Below are 18,819 nucleotides of genomic sequence, written 5' to 3' on the forward strand. Positions count from 1 at the left end.
TTTATGATGTCATTTTCGTAAAACTAGCACTTTAAATTTCAGGTAATCCCCTGGGCAGAAGTGGAGAAAAACAGTGAAATGGACATTTTCTGTTTTTGATTTTTTTTTTTACTACAGTTTAAGGGAAGACATGTTAAAGACAAAAATACATCCAAACAATCTGTAACACTGAAGAAGAAGAGATAAAAATTGTGATTTCCTCCTGAAGTATTTTGCATTAATCTGTCTAATATGAGCAGGCCCGGCGCCAGGAACAGTTTACTAAGGGGGCAATTAGAAATCGCAAGGGGGCAAATATTTTTCATATAGTGTGTAGTAGTGATGGCGGTCTGACAACGTGTTTCAAACAATTAACTGCGCCAACCACAAAACCACGGCCCCGAATGTTGCTTTAGTACGGGAAAATCATGTGGCATATTACCAGGGCATTTGCGCTTTATCAACCTCCGTGCCCACCTGTTAACCCTCCCCTCCAGTTTTCTCACAGACACGCGGTACAACCGGAAAGATGCCAAACATAAAACAACACACACAAACCTACAGGCAAGTCCTTTACATTAAAAATACATACAAATAGCTCCGCGGCATGAAAACAAAATGTCAATGCAAGTCTAAGGTACTTGGCTCGGCGGCCAAAATCATAATTTAAAAAAATCAACAGACCCCGCAGCTGCACCAGTAATAGCCTTCCTGACTCGCACCGAGTCAACGCTAACCACTTAATCCGTGACCCCAGTTTAGGCGTGTAGGGGACTAAACACTCTGAAGTGATGAATTTTCACCCCCGTTGCATGGGGGGTGACGTCAACGACACATATTCTTACGCTATTTGCGCACAAAGCGGACCATATATGAACACACACACCAACATAAACGGAGATAAACTTAGCCTACAAAGAAAGAAAATGGATTCACAACATTGTGATTGAATTCGTTTAATTCGGTGGGGGAAAGACTACTCCCGTAAACTGACTGCATATTACAGGATATTGCAGAGACAGTGCACTTGTAAGTGTACATGTAAAACCCCCGCCCGCCCGCACGACCCCTCCCCTTGTCCTTATCATAGGTCTGTGTGTGCGCGGCTGTGTCAGCATTTCACACATACACCCACAATAACTAGTAGTCCCCAGTAGTTAGGATTGATACATATGTCTAAAACAGGGTTAATATTATATTCAGGCTTTTTGAAATAATCCTACCTTAATACACTTGAATTCTACGATTGCAACATAAGAATCATAACAACCAATCAGATTTGTTCTACCGTGCCAGTTTTAGTAGTGATTTATGTGAAATGTATTTTTGTGCAATGCGCAACCACTTAATATTTCGTATTTGAAAATGCAAATTATTAATACGTCTATAATACATTATATTTTCATAAGAAAACAATTAAGTGATCTGAGTCTCCATTGAGGGGGCGGGGCTGTAGCCATGAGGGGGCGATGCCCCCTTTCGCCCCCCCCATGGCGCCGGGCCTGAATATGAGGTGGATTGAAATATTATTGTTAAATTCGAGTACATCCCCAAATCAGAAAAAGCTGTGATGGTATGGAAAATGCAAATAACAAAAGCAGTGATTTCTAAATTTACCTTGACTTGTATTTCATTGCAGTCAGTGTGAACCCAAGATATTTCATGTTTTGTCTGGTAAACTTCATTTAATCTGTTAATATACATCCAATCCTGCATTTCAGGCCTGCAGCATGTTCCAAGAAAAGTGAGGATGGGGACTATTTAGGGCTAGTAATGAGGTAAAATAATTACATAACGATGTGGTTCGAAACAGGTGACTGTAATTATGATCTGGTACAAAATCAGTATCCAGGAAAGGCCTAGTCTTTGAGGAACAAAGATGGGCTGAGGCTCTCCAGTTTGTCAATGAATGAATGAGAAAATTCTTGAAAAGTTTAAAAATAACGTTCCTCAAAGAAGCATAGGAAGGGATTTGGATATTTCACCCTCTACAGTGCATAATATCCTTAAACAATTCAAGGATCTGAAGGAATTTTGGTCCATAAAGGGCACAAGCCTAAGCTGAACACCTGTGAGTGCTGATCCCTAAGACAGCATTGCATCAAGAACCGTCATTCATCTATAGCTGATATAACCACATGGGGTCGGGATTACTTTGGCAAACCTTTGTCAAGCTCTACAATACGGAGTTACCTCCACAAATGCTAGTTAAAACTTTACTGTGCAAAAAGGAAGCCTTATGTTAACTGTGTACAGAAGTGCCGTTGGGCTCAGTGGCATCTGGGATGGACCATCACACAGTGGAAACATGTATTGTGGTCAAACGTGTATTGTGGAATCAGTATTCAAGGTCTTTTTTGGAGGACCTGTGTGCTCCAGACCAAAGATAAAAAGGACCATCCAGACTGTTTCCAGCAACAGGTCCAAAAGCCAGGGTCTGTCATGGTATGGGGTTGTGTCAGCGCCCTTGACAAAGGTAACTTACACTTCTGTGATGGTAGCATTAATGCAGAAAAGTACATTGATATGTTGGAGCAACATATGCTGCCTTCAAGATGACATCTTTTCCAGGGATATTTCAACAAGGCAATACAAGCCTACATTCTGCACACCTTACAAAGGCATGGCTGTGGAAGGACAGGGTGCCTGTCCTCTTTGTCCCCAATAAAGAATGTGCAGCGAATTTTGAAATGAAAAATATGATCCCACACTGTTGCACACTTTGAGATCTGTTTGCAGGAAGAATGGAACAAAATAACACCTGAAATGCTTCATTACTTGGTGTCCTCAGTCCCTAAACAGTTTTTAACTGTTGTGAGAAGGAATGGCAATGTTACAAAGTGGTAAAGTTGAACTGCCCCAACTTTTTTGAAATGTGCTACAAGACATAAAAAGAATACAAGAATAAAAATTTAAATAAGTGTTGATTTTGAACAAAGTTCATGAGGTAAAAAAAAATCAAATAATTTGCTGCTATGTTGTTTTGAATGCAGTATAGGTCAAAGATTATTTACAAATCATTGTTTTCAGTTTTAATTTCAATTCCAACATACTGTCCCAACCTTTTCTGATTTTGGGTTGTACTTTGGAAGCACTAAAAACAGAATGAAGGCACTTCTTTACTCGTCTATACAGCCTTCTTTAGGAGAAGCCATAGTCAAATGGTTAGAGGAACAGCTTTGGGACCAAAAGGTCACTGGTTTGATTCCCTGAACCAGTAGCACTGGCTCAAGGGCCCTTGAGCAAGGCACCTAACCTCCAATTGTTCTGGCAAGTGTGGTGGCGTACCTTGTGTCTGATTAGCCAAAGAAAAATTGATTGTGATTATCAGTTTGAAGGCAGCACAGTGGTGTAGTGGTTAGCACTGTCGCCTCACAGCAAGAAGGTCCGGGTTCGAGCCCCGTGGCCGACGAGGGCCTTTCTGTGCGGAGTTTGCATGTACTCCCCGTGTCCATGCGGGTTTCCTCCGGGTGCTCCGGTTTCCCCCACAGTCCAAAGACATGCAGGTTAGGTTAACTGGTGACTCTAAATTGACCGTAGGTGTGAGTGTGAATGGTTGTCTGTGTCTATGTGTCAGCCCTGTGATGACCTAGCGACTTGTCCAGGGTGTACCCCGCCTTTCGCCTGTAGTCAGCTGGGATAGGCTCCAGCTTGCCTGCAACCCTGTAGAACAGGATAAAGTGGCTAGAGATAATGAGATGAGAATGAGATTATCAGTTTGGGTAAGAATCCGGCCATAACTATACAGTCTTTGCCTTGGAGCTGCAGGGATATGCACATTGTAAAGTATGCTTGCTCTCCATGCCCATTGAAACTAATGTGAATTTTTTTTTCTCATTATACATCTTTGTTTTTCTCGATATATCGTTCACTATTGTCCACTTTGTATCATAGGTTTTTAGTGCATAAACTGAAAGGCAAGTAGTTGCGTATACAATCTGACTGGAATTGTAATTTAACTCGAATTAAAATAATTTTTTTCACTCAACTGTTGCAAATGATAATCCATAAAAATATCTTTGAATTTTTGTTTTCAATGTATAATATTTTATTGTCAGTGACATTGCACTTTATTCTATATGTCACTTCTGTACCTGTTCGCACTCAGGACACCACTTTCCAGAGTCTGTGGTTGGTAGAAGAGAGCAACTGGACTTGCTTGAAGATTCTTGAAAACATTTCACCTCTCATCCGAAAGGCTTCCTCAGTTCTGTCTGACTAATAGGGAGTATCAGGTATTTATCCTCTCATGGATCATCATAGAATCAGAATCAGAATTCTGATGGCTGCATTGTAGGTGGCTGAGACACCCACCTCTGTTCAGTGATGGCCGTTCCAGGTTGACAAAAATGAACGATCCTCTCTGGCTAAGATGTCTGCCAGTTTTCTGGAAGTCCTCTCATACTCCCGCACCAGTCAAAGGGATCTCACCCCAAAGTGCGTAGAAACAATGCAGCCATCAGAATTCTGATTCTGATTCTATGATGATCCATGAGAGGATAAATACCTGATACTCCCTATTAGTCAGACAGAACTGAGGAAGCCTTTCGGATGAGAGGTGAAACGTTTTCAAGAATCTTCAAGCAAGTCCAGTTGTTCTCTTCTACCAACCACAGATTACTATGTACCTGGATGACTGAGAATCTTCACAGACACACTTCCCAGAATTCACAGCGGCCTTCAAATATGGCTGCCGTGGACTACAACAACCATCCTGCACCTCGGTGCTCTCAGTCTCCTGAGTACTGATTATGCATACCTGTTCCTCATTACATAAACACGCAACTATATATAAACAGATTGGACAGTGCTTCATTGCAAAGTAAATACTCAGTGTGTCCTTGCTTGACTTTACCAAGCCTTTGAGTATTGTTCTGATAGTCTGGCTTTGACTCTGTACTTTGGATTTTTGCTCTTTGTATTTACTGCTGATAATCTGTTTGTGTCTCGCCTGACCATTGCCTGTGTGTTAACTCTGCCTTTGCCTATTGTTTTGGCTTTGTCTGCCAGCTTTGCCTCATTAAAACTCTTTACTGCTTTTATATCCATCTGTTGCTTTGTTGACACTGTACACAAACTGTCCGAGGCAGTAAAAAACTATGCTGGCTTATTTACTGCCATGAGCTAGGGCTATTGTTTTTTATTTTGTTTTGTTTTTGGTTAATATCAGAATTTATGAGGTGTTCAGGTGGCACAGTGGCTAGTGGTTAACAATGTCACCTCACAGCAAGAAGGTTCTGGGTTCGAGCCCAGCGGCTGGTGACAGCCTTTCTGTGTGGAGTTTGCATGTTCTCCCCGTGTCTGTGTGGGTTTCCTCTGGGTGCTCCGGTTTCCCCCACAGTCCAAAGACATGCAGGTTAGGCTAATTGGTGGCTCTAAATTGACCGTAGGTGTGAATGCGAGTATGAATGGTTGTTTGTCTCTGTGTCAGCCCTGTGATAGATAACCTGGCAACTTGTCCAGGGTGTACCCCGCCTCTCACCCATAGTCAGCTGGGATAGGCTCCAGCTTGCCTGCAACCCTGTAGAACAGGATAAGCGGCTACAGATAATGGATGGATGGATGGATGATGTGTTCAAAATTGTAATCGGACAATTTATTGTTTTGGCTGACGCACTAACACTCATTCTTAAGAGAGCTCAAATCTTTTCAATCAACCTCACTAATACAGCATTCTCTTTCTTTTTTTTTTAATCTACATTTTGGCTGCTCCTTGTGTGATATTTAGAAAGCAAAAGCTGTCACCATACAGTGGTAAAACTCTGACATTGTTTGAGCTGTAAACATTGTGCTTGTCTCTTCTTTTTCCGTTAGGCTCACTCTCCCAACTGGATGGTAAGTTCTTGATTCAAACCACAGACACCCCACACACATGCATGCATGCAATATGCTTCAGGCAGAATAATGGTGACACAGCAAATTGTTTTTAGATTTTTTTTTTAAGGCCTGACCTTAAACACCTTAAAGAGGATTTACTGGTTTGTGAGCTAACAGATTCATGATAAGGTAGCGTCCGGGTGAACCGAAACTACAACACTGTGTTAACCTTGAAGTTTAATTTCATGAATGAGTCTGTATTGTGCATATTTTACATATGCAGCAAATTCACTCATGTGTTTTTATACTGTTATAGTTTTTATATCCTTCTTACTGACTCTCATGCAATATTAATTTAACACTCGTGCCAGCATTAGCATTTTCACTTTGTGTCAGTGTTGATCTTTTCAGTCTAATGTTAAAGAAGAAACTGAGTGTGATTCACATGTACAGAGTTGAAAAAGAGGTCATACAATATTGTGGCTACCAAAGAGGTATTACCATATGTTACAATCATATACAACTACGGAAAAAATTAAGAGGCCACTTTTACTGATGGTCAACTGTATGTGCAACTATAGTGATCAACTGAATTGGGTGAGGGTTACCCTAACCCTCTTTCAGACATTATGCATTTTTCCCCCATTTGATTCTTGTATTTTGACATTGAGATTTGTTCCATATTATTCACTTATTTTTGCTTATTTTCAGTCTTTTTTTTTCATTTTTAGGGAACATGCTTTCCCCCCATATACGTAGCTAAATAATTTATTCAACATTTAATTGCCCACATAATTCTGGTTTCATATGTGATAATTTTTTTTTCTCACTTGACTGATATTTCATGTCAAGGCGCATGGGTTTAATTTTTTTAAAACTTTTTTTCATATATTATTCACATGGTGTTATGTACATTTATTTTTATTTGAATTCAATTGTGCAATTTCAGGGTAAAACATCTTCACACATTTTTTCACGTGATTGCATATTCACATAATCACACATGAAATGTTGAGTACGTGATTTTTCTGTCAGTGTAAAGAAGCTAAGACCTGGTGGTGTTGCTGTGTAAAATCCATAAACTAAAGCAATGTGTTGGGAGCTTAATTCCTGGAGCAAATTAAGAATTACAACAAAATGGAAAAAAAAAGAGTAGAACATTTTATTTAATTACATCAACATGATACATTTATTGTTATACAGTTATAACATGCAGAGGGTGCAATATTTTATGATGTATGTATTTCTATTGCTATTAGATATATCGTAGAAAGAACAGCTTTCCGAGCAGTCGAAAACTAAACCTTATAGGCAAGGACAGACAGCCATGTGAAAACATGACAAAAATATCCGCAGTGTAAGAATGACTGACTACACAATTTAATATCTGTACTATAAAAAATGTTCTACAATGATAGTGTTCAAAGCTGTATGGTACTATCTTCTGGGAATATTCTACTGCATCAAACGACTTCACAATATACACTACCATTCAAAAGTTTGGGGTCACCCAGACAATTTTGTGTTTTCCATGAAAAGTCACACTTTTATTTACCACCATAAGTTGTAAAATGAATAGCAAATATAGTCAAGACATTTTTCTGGTCATTTTGAGCATTTAATCGACCCCACAAATGTGATGCTCCAGAAACTCAATCTGCTCAAAGGAAGGTCAGTTTTATAGCTTCTCTAAAGAGCTAAACTGTTTTCAGCTGTGCTAACATGATTGTACAAGGGTTTTCTAATCATCCATTAGCCTTCTGAGGCAATGAGCAAACACATTGTACCATTAGAACACTGGAGTGATAGTTGCTGGAAATGGGCCTCTATACACCTATGGAGATATTGCACCAAAAACCAGACATTTGCAGCTAGAATAGTCATTTACCACATTAGCAATGTACAGAGTGTATTTCTGATTAGTTTAAAGTGATCTTCATTGAAAAGGACAGTGCTTTTCTTTCAAAAATAAGGAAATTTCAAAGTGACCCCAAACTTTTGAACGGTAGTGTATATTCTCAGAAAATAAAGTACATTATTGTACCTTTAGGGGTACAGTGGCTTGTCACTGGGGCAGTACCCTCTAAGGTACTTATTTGTACCATTTATATACTGCTTGGAAACATATGTACCTTTTTGGTCCTAAAAAAGTACATATTATTACCTTGAGGGCACTGGCGGCTCGTTAATAGGGGCGATTTGGGCGACGCACTCCCAAACAGGGAGGGAGATTTTTTTTTTTTAATCTACTCCTACTACCACGGCAACAGTAATGTCATTGTCCAATCAGGCTAAGGTCGCGCCTGGTGTAGACACACCCTTTTGGGGCGATTTCTGTCAGGTTCAGATTTGCCCCAAAATCTCCCATTGACCGTAATGGTACGTACGTTTTTTTCGAAAATCATGCTCCCAATGCATTTTCTATTGGGTTTTATGTGCTCGCACAAGCAGCGTGCTTATGTCATACGCCTGTTGCGCCGCGCAACTGTTGCCAGATTGGGCAATTTTAAGTGCATTTTTGCGGGTTTTGAACATAATTTTGGGCTGGAAAACGCAACTTGCGCGGGAAATGTGTGAACATTCTATGAAGATGGCGGCGAGTGTTGAGTGCAACAATACGATAGCGTCTCTGAAAGAAGTTCCCTTTAGTCGTCGTGCCAATGAGGAGAAAACGGCAATCAAACAGCTAGGACCTCCTAGACCGAATTTAAACATCAAGCAAGTGTCTACAAAGGGGGAGAGGACCTACTCAAGAGGTTTTAACAAGAACTGGTACCACCGGAAAACTTGTCTAGCTGGCTGTGATGTAGTCAATGCTCGTTTTTGCTACCCTTGCGTTCTCTTCCACCCTGGAAGTAGCACAGCAGACAGTACAGTGATATCTGATATTTGAATTTACTAGGCAAAAGTTGTTTTTTTTGTGTGTGTGTGTGTGTTTTACCAATGGCAGTTTAACATTGTCATGTTTTTGTTTTACCAATGGCAGTTTAACATTGCCATGCTTGGAATATTTCAGTAGCCTCAAGTTCTCTCTGACTTGGTGTAAATTAAGCATATTTTCAGTTTTTATATATTGTACAGTATATGTGTTCATTGGAGCCAGCAGCACCTTACCTTTTTTCCAACTTGTTAAGTCAAGTTGCACTGACTACAATACCTTGTATAACCTTGTATGTATATAGCTAAATAACTAAAGCCTTTTGTGTTCATTGACATGCTTGTAATACTTTAAATTTCCTTTTAAGGCATGGCTTTCTGGAGGAATTCTTGGGAAAAAAAACTGCAGAATTTATTTAGAATTATTTGTTGTTAAAATGGTGCAATTCCATATAAAAAAACCCACATAATTAAGCTGCACATGTTTGTTTGATGGTTATGCTTTTCTTCATCTTTTTCAAAACTTAAACACTTGTTTTGGATTTATATCCTGCCACTTTAATTGCATTCTTTAGAATTGAAGAAATTAGAATATGTTTATAATTAAGAATTTGTGTCTACTTATTATAGAATACTGAAATAATATGAGAAAATAAATGAGTAATGTATTATTAATTGATTGTGATGCCAAATGTTTTGCTTTGAAGGCTTCACAATGAATCTTCCTTAGTTTTAGCCTGGCAAGCCAGACTAAATGTGAATATTTGCCACTCGTAGGCAAAAATATTTTTGGCCACTAGGCGGGTGGGTCTAGTTTACTAGGCTACCTTAGTTTGCCACCTTTAACTTGTTTAGTGTTGCCACCTAGTGGAGAGAAGAGATATTGTCTATATTGATATCTGAATTTACCATAGTTTTGTCATGGTTACTTCCTGTTTTTGTTGTGAAAATAATGATTAATAGTATCATTACAATCAATATCACTAGGTGTCTGTTACGTAAGCAAGTACGACTTCCGGTACCTTTTATTTAATCCATGTTTCTGAAGCCAAATAAATGAACACATGACTAAACAAACAAATATTGTATTAATACAATGTTAATTAATTGAAACATGCTGCAACATTTATTTTTTGTTGATCATTTGATTCTGTAGCCTTGTGATGACCTGGCGACTTGTCCAGGGTGTACCCCGCCTTTCGCCCGTAGTCAGCTGGGATAGGCTCCAGCTTGCCTGCGACCCTGTAGAAGGATAAAGCAGCTAGAGATAATGAGATGAGATGAGATTTGTTTCTGTATTCTATTTTTTGGTGCAGTAGTTAGCACTGTAGCTTCACAGCAAGAAGGTTCTGGGTTCAAACCTCATGGCCAGCGGGGCCTTTCTGTGTGGAATTTGTATGTTCTCCCCGTGTCTGCGTGGGTTTCCTCTGGGTGTTCTGGTTTCCCCCACAGTTCAAAGACCTGTAGGTGACGTAAAGCCACTGGGGTTGCACAAGCCAATGCATACTTGGTTCCTATCACAAACCTGGATAGATTGGGAAAGGTTGCGTCAGGAAGGGTATTCGGTATAAAACCTATGCCAAATCAAACATGCAGATCATGATGATCTGCTGTGGCAACCCTGAACGGGAGCAGCTAGAAGAAGAAACTGACATATCTTCCATTTTTCTGACTTCATAGCCACAGATTTATGCATTATTAACTTATGCAACACATACTACCAGCACAAGCGGTCATTGTCTACATGGTACAACTGGACGAATTAGCAGGTTCACCCCAGAGTTATTGTTTTTGAAATTTTCATTAGTTTTTTATTTCTATTTCAATTTAGTTAGTTTTACAAGTGCATGTGTTTTTTATTCTGAGGAAGTGACTAGTTTTAATTTAGTTTTAATTTAGTTTTAGTGTTGGCTTTAATTTTTCGGGTATTACACAGCAAGAATCTTCTTCTTTGGAGTTTTATGGCATCTTGTGGAGCGCAGGTGGCCAAGTGGTTAGAGCGCTTGACCGCTAAGCGAATGGTCCCTGGTTCGAGCCTCGGCTCGATGGGGATCTGGGGCTCGCTCCCTGTCCACCCAGCAGTGAATGGGGACCTGGTGGAAACACTGGGGAAGTTAAAGGCGGCGAGGAAAGGAACTGGCCACCCTACCTCACTATGCCGATGGCCCAGGACAAGTGCGCTCTCTAACAGGCACTCCCCCAATGTACGAATCGTATATGGGACTCCCCTTTTTTTGCTTATGGCATCTTGCATTACTGCCACCTTCTGGAACTAGTCCATCAATCTCTTGAAGCTGGTTTTACCTGCAATTTTGTATCATTTTAGTTTGTATTGCATTGTTCATTTGTATTTTTATTTATTTAGTTTTCATTTTCTTAAAAAAAAACCTGCCTCTTATTTCAGTTAATTGCATTATTTTTTCACTGCTAGTTTTAGTTTTCATTAACTATATTTACCCCAATCCACAAGATGTCCTACTTTGCATGTGTTCAGTGCCACCGGCCTGAAACTGCCGTTTTAAAAATGGAGCTCTGTGGCTCTGCACTCAGATGTTGATGTCATAGAAGATGTGCGTATGTGAATAAAAATAATTGAAAAAATTAAATTAAAGTAAGGGTGGCACGGTGGTGTAATGGAGTTTGCATGTTCTCCCCGTGTCTGCGTGGGTTTTCTCCGGGTGCTTCGGTTTCCCCCACAGTCCAAAGAAATGCAGGATAGGCTAATTGGAGGCTCTAAATTGACCATAGGTGTGAATGCAAGTGTGAATGGTTGTTTGTCTCTGTGTCAGCCCTGCGATAACCTGGCGACTTGTCCAGGGTGTACCCTGCCTCTCGCCCATAGTCAGCTAGGATAGGCTCCAGCTTGCCTGCGACCCTGTAGGACAGGATAAACGGCTACAGATAATGGATGGATAAATTTAAAGTAGCAAAAAGTGTATAATTTGATGTAACAGTCAAAGTTCATGCTTTACATAGTAAATGTACTTGAGCGAGAATGAAAAGTATTATATACATTAAAACTACTCCATAAGTATAAATTATTGGTAAAAGTTACTTAAGTACATGCAATGGAGTAAATGTGTTACCACCCATCTCTGTAACCTCCCTCTTTTCTACCAGTGTGTGGTCGACCTCCACTGAACCCCAAGATTGTGGGTGGTGACAATGCTCCTGCCGGTGCTTGGCCTTGGCAGGTTAGCGTTCAGGCGAGAGGCCGCCATTTCTGTGGTGGCAGCCTGATCAATAAGAACTGGGTCTTATCAGCTGCTCACTGTTTCCAAAGGTATATGCTTGAGGAAAGTCTAAAATAACCACACAATAATAATAATGATAATAATAATAATAATAATATGCATTTTCATAGTGTACCACACTCAAAATATCCCATACTTTACTGTAAGCAAGTTATTACTGTTTATTGTAAATATAAAACATCAGGAAATAAGGGATGGGGAGTGACAAGTTAGGAAAATAAATAAATTGCTCTCAATGTCTCTTCCTTTCATTTTCAGTATGACTGCACCTGAAGTCATGATCTTTCTAGGAATGGAGAGTCTGGAGGGCACTAACCCGAATATGCAGGAAAAAAGTGTTCGTAACATTATCAACCACCAATATTATGACCCTGATGCCCTCAACAATGATATTGCACTCATCCAGCTCTCCTCTTCAGTGACTTTCACCAGTTATGTCATGCCAGTGTGCCTTGCAGCAAACAACAGTTCTTTTCCTGATGGTACTAAAGTCTGGGTCACAGGATGGGGTTACATTGATTCTGACGGTAAACGTGCCACACCCAGTGCATTGAACATTTAAGGAGTTTCATTAAATACATCAAGTTGATTTGAAAAAAAAAATCTGTAAATAAATGAACCATTCCTTGCTTTGGAATATAAAATATTCTTACCCCCTTAAAATCAACCTGGTAAACCACTTTTGAGAGTCTATTTTGCACTGGTACTGTATATTCAAAGTTTCTGAACTCCTGCTACTAATGCAACACCATAGTTTATTATACATACAGGAGACTTTTTCAATGGAATAAAACCCCTGCGTTCTATTCCCTTCTTGCGGGTTCCATTCATTTGGTTTGATAGCATGCAGTATTGTTTGCATATCGCTTACCCTACATGTATTATGTCACTCTACCCAGTGGAGAATGAGCATTAAATATGGTTTGCGATATTGCATGGTTGTCAAGGTAACATGACGTCACACATTGGAGATGTAAAACTTCTGTGCTAGCGAGTGACTGTGATAATTTAGAAACAAACATGGCCATCAGGTTTGCTTCATTAAATACGAAAGATTTTGAGAGAAATTTGAAAGAGAAAGATGCATTGAACACCTGAAAGGAATGTCTATGTATAATAATAATAATAATAATAATAATAATAATAATCTCATCTCATTATCTCTAGCCGCTTTATCCTGTCCTACAGGGTCACAGGCAAGCTGGAGCCTATCCCAGCTGACTATGGGCGAAAGGCGGGGTACACCCTGGACAAGTCGCCAGGTCATCACAGGGCTATAATAATAATAATAATAATAATAATAATAATATTGGCTGGCTTTTTTGTGTGGTATATCAGATATATTCCATTCAGCTAGCATGATACTGAATGAGTCTTCGACTCGTTCAATATCATGCTAGCTGAATGGAATATATCTGATATACCACTCAATGCCAGCCAATATTATTTAAGTTTATGAAAATAACACAACTAAAAATTCTCAAACATTTACTGATTAATTTAGTTAAGTAACAAGGAGCTGAAAACTAACTCCCTCGCTGTCAAAGATGGTGTACCAGTTTGACCAGCTTGTTCTGTGTTTTAGCTGATCAGACCGAACTAGATTTTTCAGCAAAAGTTTTTGTCCATTGGCATGAAAGCATGTTTGTAAAAGTTCATCCTGGATCTTCACAGTGAATCTGCCCTCCCCTAAAACCCTGCAGGAGGTGCAGGTACCGATTGTCAGCAACAGTAACTGTGCAAAAGCATATGGACCTGGTTATATCACAGACAAGATGATGTGTGCTGGCTTAGCTGAGGGAGGAAAAGATTCATGCCAGGTAAGAAATCTAAAACCTGCAATATTAATTTGGGACATGGTACAGTGTCATGTGGTAGAAGAGCAGACATGTAGATAACAGGGTGATTGTTGTCCATGCAGGGTGATTCTGGAGGTCCACTGGTGATCGAGTCCAATGGAGCCTGGGTCCAGGCTGGGATTGTAAGCTTTGGCAAGGGCTGCGCTTTACCTGATTTTCCTGGTGTATACGCCAGAGTGTCTCAGTACCAAGACTGGATCAACAGCCAGATCGGCAGCAATCAAGTGGGATTTGTTCAAGTCTCAAATGGCAATTGCATTTCCCCCAACCTCTTCTGTCTGTTCCTTTCTTTATCCATCATCCCCTTCCTCCTCTCCTTCTGCAGCCTCTAGTAATGTCAGTCAAATTAAACATACAAGCACACATTAAAGGAGTGAGCTAACAATACTACATTATGTCAGCGTCTTTCAGAAAAACCATATTTAGTTTTTATCCATAGCTTTAAATTCTTCACTAAAGTGAGTCAACTTAATTTTATACAAAATAAAAAGATCTACAGGTTCAAAACTACATTTTAAAGATGCAGTTTAACTGCATGTGTAACAAAGAGGCAAAACATCATCTGATGAGCCTGATCAGAAAACATTATAAACACTTTGCATATAGTCTATATTGAGAGAGCCAGTTAGCTAATCTGGATCATCTGTGAATTATGCTTTCCCGCACTCCTGGTAACAAATAGCTGCTGCATCACCCAAAATCAAGCTTGCAATCTCCTGATCTTAGGGTGAACACTCAGTTGAAATATTTGTGGGGTTTTTTTAATTATTCAAATCTTTTTCATCCCCGTATTGAGGTATAATATTTGTTACTTTTCTCAGCCACTCTATTTGAATAATCCAAATAGCTTTGTGAAAGCCCCTGTAATAGCAATTATAACGTGAAGTTTTATGTAACAGAACAAGCCTAATGTAATAACATTATAAAATGTCATGATTTAATAAACTTTAACAATGTAATTTTTTTATACATAATGTAGTGAGTGAGTTATTATTATCCACCCTCCTCTCAGCACACTGGGGCACAGCATGCTGGTTCGTTCGCCAGAGGTCAACTAGGTCTCTCAGGCTTTTTAATCAGATAGGTGTTCAGCTGAGGATTTGTCAAAGGATGCGTGCCGTCCAGAGGAGTGCGATCTTCTGGATCTCTTTCACACTCATCTTGCATGCAAGTTTGTCCAGCTGGTCTTGGAACCTGGTCTTGATAGTCCCCAGCGCGCCTACTTCTATTGGGATCTTCTCGGCCTCCTTACTCAGTATGTTGTTGTCTTCCAGTATGGCCACATAGAATAAACACATATGTTTTGTTCTTTTTATCCTGGAACACGGTGTCCGGCCTGTTGACGGCTATGGTTCGGTCCGTGGGCACTGTTTTATCCCACATGACCATGCAGTCTCCATTAGCGATGACCGTGTCTGGTTTGTGTTGGTACCAACTGTCCGCCAGAGGAATATCCAGTTGCCGACACAGCGCCCAGTGCACGTAGGTACCAACCCTGTTGGGTTGCTCGAGGTACTCTTTTGGGGCCAGTACCCGGCATCCAGACACTGTGTGGCTGATGGTCTCCTCGGCTTCACCACACAGACGGCACTTGCTGCTGACCTGCATGCCCATGACACATTTCTGGTCGTGACAGGTGTTCAAGGCCTGATCTTGTGCAGCTGCGATGAGGCTCTCGGTTTTACCCTTGAATCCTGCACTTTGGAGCCACATGTGTATCTGCTCTTTGTCGACATATGGCCTGTCCAGGCTGGTAAAGAACTGACTGCAGTGGTTTCTCCTTGTAGCGCTGCATTCTGGCCTCCATGATCTTGACACGGAGTAGTTTCTTGGTGGTCTTGCTGCTACCGCTCGCAGTCTCTGGTAAACTGTACCTCCTTTTATTATTATTATTATTATTATTATTATTATTATTATTATAATTATTATTATTATTATGTATTGTGTCGCTCACTGTTTTTTGTCAGTGGTAATAATTTCATGAAATTCACTATCAACAAGATTCCTCAAATTTCAAAGACTTTATGGAGGATCCTTGCAGAGTGGATGATAACAGTTTTCTGCAACTCAGCAATTCTTATTCTTATTCCCAGGTCATCTAATCTCTTCGATAATTGTCTTGGTGTTGTGCTGAGTGCTCCTATTACGATTGAAATGACTTTTGTTCTCATATTCCATAGCTTTTGTAGTTCTCTTGCTCAGTCTTGGTACTTCTCTCTTTTTTCTATCTCTTTTTCATTTACTCTACTGTCATATGGTATGGCAAAGTCTATCATTTTTGCATTCCTTCTTTTCTTTCTCAATCAATACAGCATCAGGTCATTTGGCTTTTGATATTTTGATACTATTGTTGATTATTCAGTAGCTTGCTAATAGGTTGAATAATGGTTACAATAAAAGTTAAATAAATCATTACACCTAAAGGCTGACAGAGAGCAAAAGGACACAAAACGAAGAGTGAAGCAAGTTTCTATACAGTGGTGCTTGAAAGTTTGTGAACCCTTTAGAATTAGAAATATTTTCTATATTTCTGCATAAATATGACCTAAAATGTCATCAGATTTTTCACACAAGTCCTAAAAGTAGATAAAGAGAACCCAATTAAACAAATGAGACAAAAATATTATACTTGGACATTTATTGAAGAAAATGATCCAATATTACATATCTGTGAGTGGCAAAAGTATGTGAACCTCTAGGATTAGCAGTTAATTTGAAGGTGAAATTAGAGTCAGGTATTTTCAATCAATGGAATGACACTCAAGTGTGAGTGGGCACCCTGTTTTATTTAAAGAACAGGGATCTATCAAAGTCTGATCTTCACAACACAGGTTTGTGGAAGTGTATCATGGCACGAACAAAGGAGATTTCTGAGGACCTCAGGAAAAGCGTTGTTGATGCTCATCAGGCTGGAAAAGGTTACAAAACCATCTGTAAAGAGTTTGGACTCCACCAATCCACAGTCAGACAGATTGCGTACAAATGGAGGAAATTCAAGACCATTGTTACCCTCCCCAGGAGTGGTCAACCAACAAAAATCACTCCAAGAGCAAGGCGTGTAATAGTCAGCGAGGTCACAAAGGACCCCAGGGTAACTTCTAAGCAACTGAAGGCCTATCTCACATTGGCTAATTTTTTTTTTTACAGATTTTTTTTTTTTACAAAACCAAGATGTGTGTAACAAACAGTATAACAAAAAACATACAACATTAGTGACCCAGGACATAGGACATTCAATAAGGGCTAGGGACATGGTACTGGGGGGGGGGGGGGGGGGGGGGGTATTAGAATGTATGTGTATGTGTGTGTGTGTGTATCTGTGTGTTAACATTGGCTAATGTTCATGAGTCCACCATCAGGAGAACACTGAACAACAATGGTGTGCATGGCAGAGTTGCAAGGAGAAAGCCACTGCTGTCCAAAAGGAACATTGCTGCTTGTCTGCAGTTTGCTAAAGATCACGTGAACAAGCCAGAAGGCTGTTGGAAAAATGTTTTGTGGATGGATGAGACTGAAATAGAACTTTTTGGTTTAAATGAGAAGCATTATGTTTGGAGAAAGGAAAACACTGCATTCCAGCATAAGAACCTTATCCCATCTGTGAAACATGGTGGTGGTAGTATCATGGTTTGGGCCTGTTTTGCTGCATCTGGGCCAGGACGGCTTGCCATCATTGATGGAACAATGAATTCTGAATTATACCAGCGAATTCTAAAGGAAAATGTCAGGACATCTGTCCATGAACTGAATCTCAAGAGTAGGTGGGTCATGCAGCAAGACAACGACCCTAAGCACACAAGTCGTTCTACCAAAGAATGGTTAAAGAAGAATAAAGTTAATGTTTTGGAGTGGCCAAGTCAAAGTCCTGACCTTAATCCAATCGAAATATTGTGGAAGGACCTGAAGCGAGCAGTTCATGTGAGAAAACCCACCAACATCCCAGAGTTGAAGCTGCTCTGTACAGAGGAATGGGCTAAAATTCCTCCAAGCCGGTGTGCAGGACTGATCAACAGTTACCGGAAACATTTAGTTGCAGTTATTACTGCACAAGGGGGTCACACCAGATACTGAAAGCAAAGGTTCACATACTTTTGCCACTCACAGATATGTAATATTGGATCATTTTCCTCAATAAATATAGTATAATATTTTTATAATATTAGACCAAGTATTATAATTTTGTCTCATTTGTTTAACTGGGTTCTCTTTATCTACTTTTATGACTTGTGTGAAAATCTGATGATGTTTTAGGTCATATTTAAGCAGAAATATAGAAAATTCTAAAGGGTTCACAACCTTTCAACAGAGGCGGCGGCAGGAAGTTTTGGATGGGGGGTGATGTGTTGTGCGCCAAAGGTGGGCCAAATGTCCGGGGGCATTCCCCAACCCCCCACCCTGGGAAATTTTGGAATTTTTAACCCTCTAAAACACTATTTCCCGCATTTTGAGAGGCAAATTTTGGAGGAGTAAAGCTAAGTTTAATGTCTCTATTAGAGTACATTTTGTCCATGTTTCTATATGAAACAGAACCAATGATACTATAACATAATTATGTCTACTTAGTATTGTTGAGAGGATAACACCCTCTTACCATGGGTTTGGTCAGGGCAGCAAGCGAATTCATGTAGATCTAGAGCAGCATCAAGTTTTTGGGCACCCAAAACTGCTTGTACACCTCGTGAACTCAATCTAGCCATCCGGACAGGACACGAGTTATCAGTCAGATACATATGTAGCGACACTGTCATAGCCTTGCCGTCACAGGGTCCCCGCTTTGGTGCGAGTACCCAAGGAAACCAGACATGTCTAGATAGTTGCCACAGCAACGGGTTAATTAGTCCAGAGAATATTCATAAATCAGCTTGTCTACTAAAAGTGATGGGTTTTGCAGTTCTGCGTAAGCCAAATAAGGAAAATCCCGGAAAGCGGAGGCAATTGGTGACGTCAGGGCCAGGCTAATTTGCATTGGTTTTGGTGTGAATGGGTGCTACCAACCTACAGTATAAAGAGATGCCGCCTGAGTGATGCAGCAG

At 40.0% G+C, this 18,819-nt stretch overlaps 1 protein-coding gene across 1 annotated transcript in view; it reads left to right on the forward strand.

Moving 5' to 3' along the window:
• Positions 1–14,690, forward strand: part of LOC132869062 (uncharacterized) — a 47,596-nt gene extending 32,906 nt beyond the window's left edge. Inside the window, exons 8-12 of the mRNA XM_060902417.1 lie at positions 5,794–5,814; positions 11,794–11,956; positions 12,186–12,454; positions 13,602–13,747; positions 13,849–14,690. Of these exons, the coding sequence (XP_060758400.1) occupies positions 5,794–5,814; positions 11,794–11,956; positions 12,186–12,454; positions 13,602–13,747; positions 13,849–14,118 (869 nt within the window). The 3' untranslated portion in view covers positions 14,119–14,690. The remainder of the gene's footprint in view (positions 1–5,793; positions 5,815–11,793; positions 11,957–12,185; positions 12,455–13,601; positions 13,748–13,848) is intronic.
• The last annotated feature ends 4,129 nt before the right edge of the window (positions 14,691–18,819 follow it).

The sequence above is a fragment of the Neoarius graeffei genome, chromosome 20 (genome assembly GCF_027579695.1).
Source record: "Neoarius graeffei isolate fNeoGra1 chromosome 20, fNeoGra1.pri, whole genome shotgun sequence".
Taxonomy (NCBI): Eukaryota; Metazoa; Chordata; class Actinopteri; order Siluriformes; family Ariidae; genus Neoarius; species Neoarius graeffei.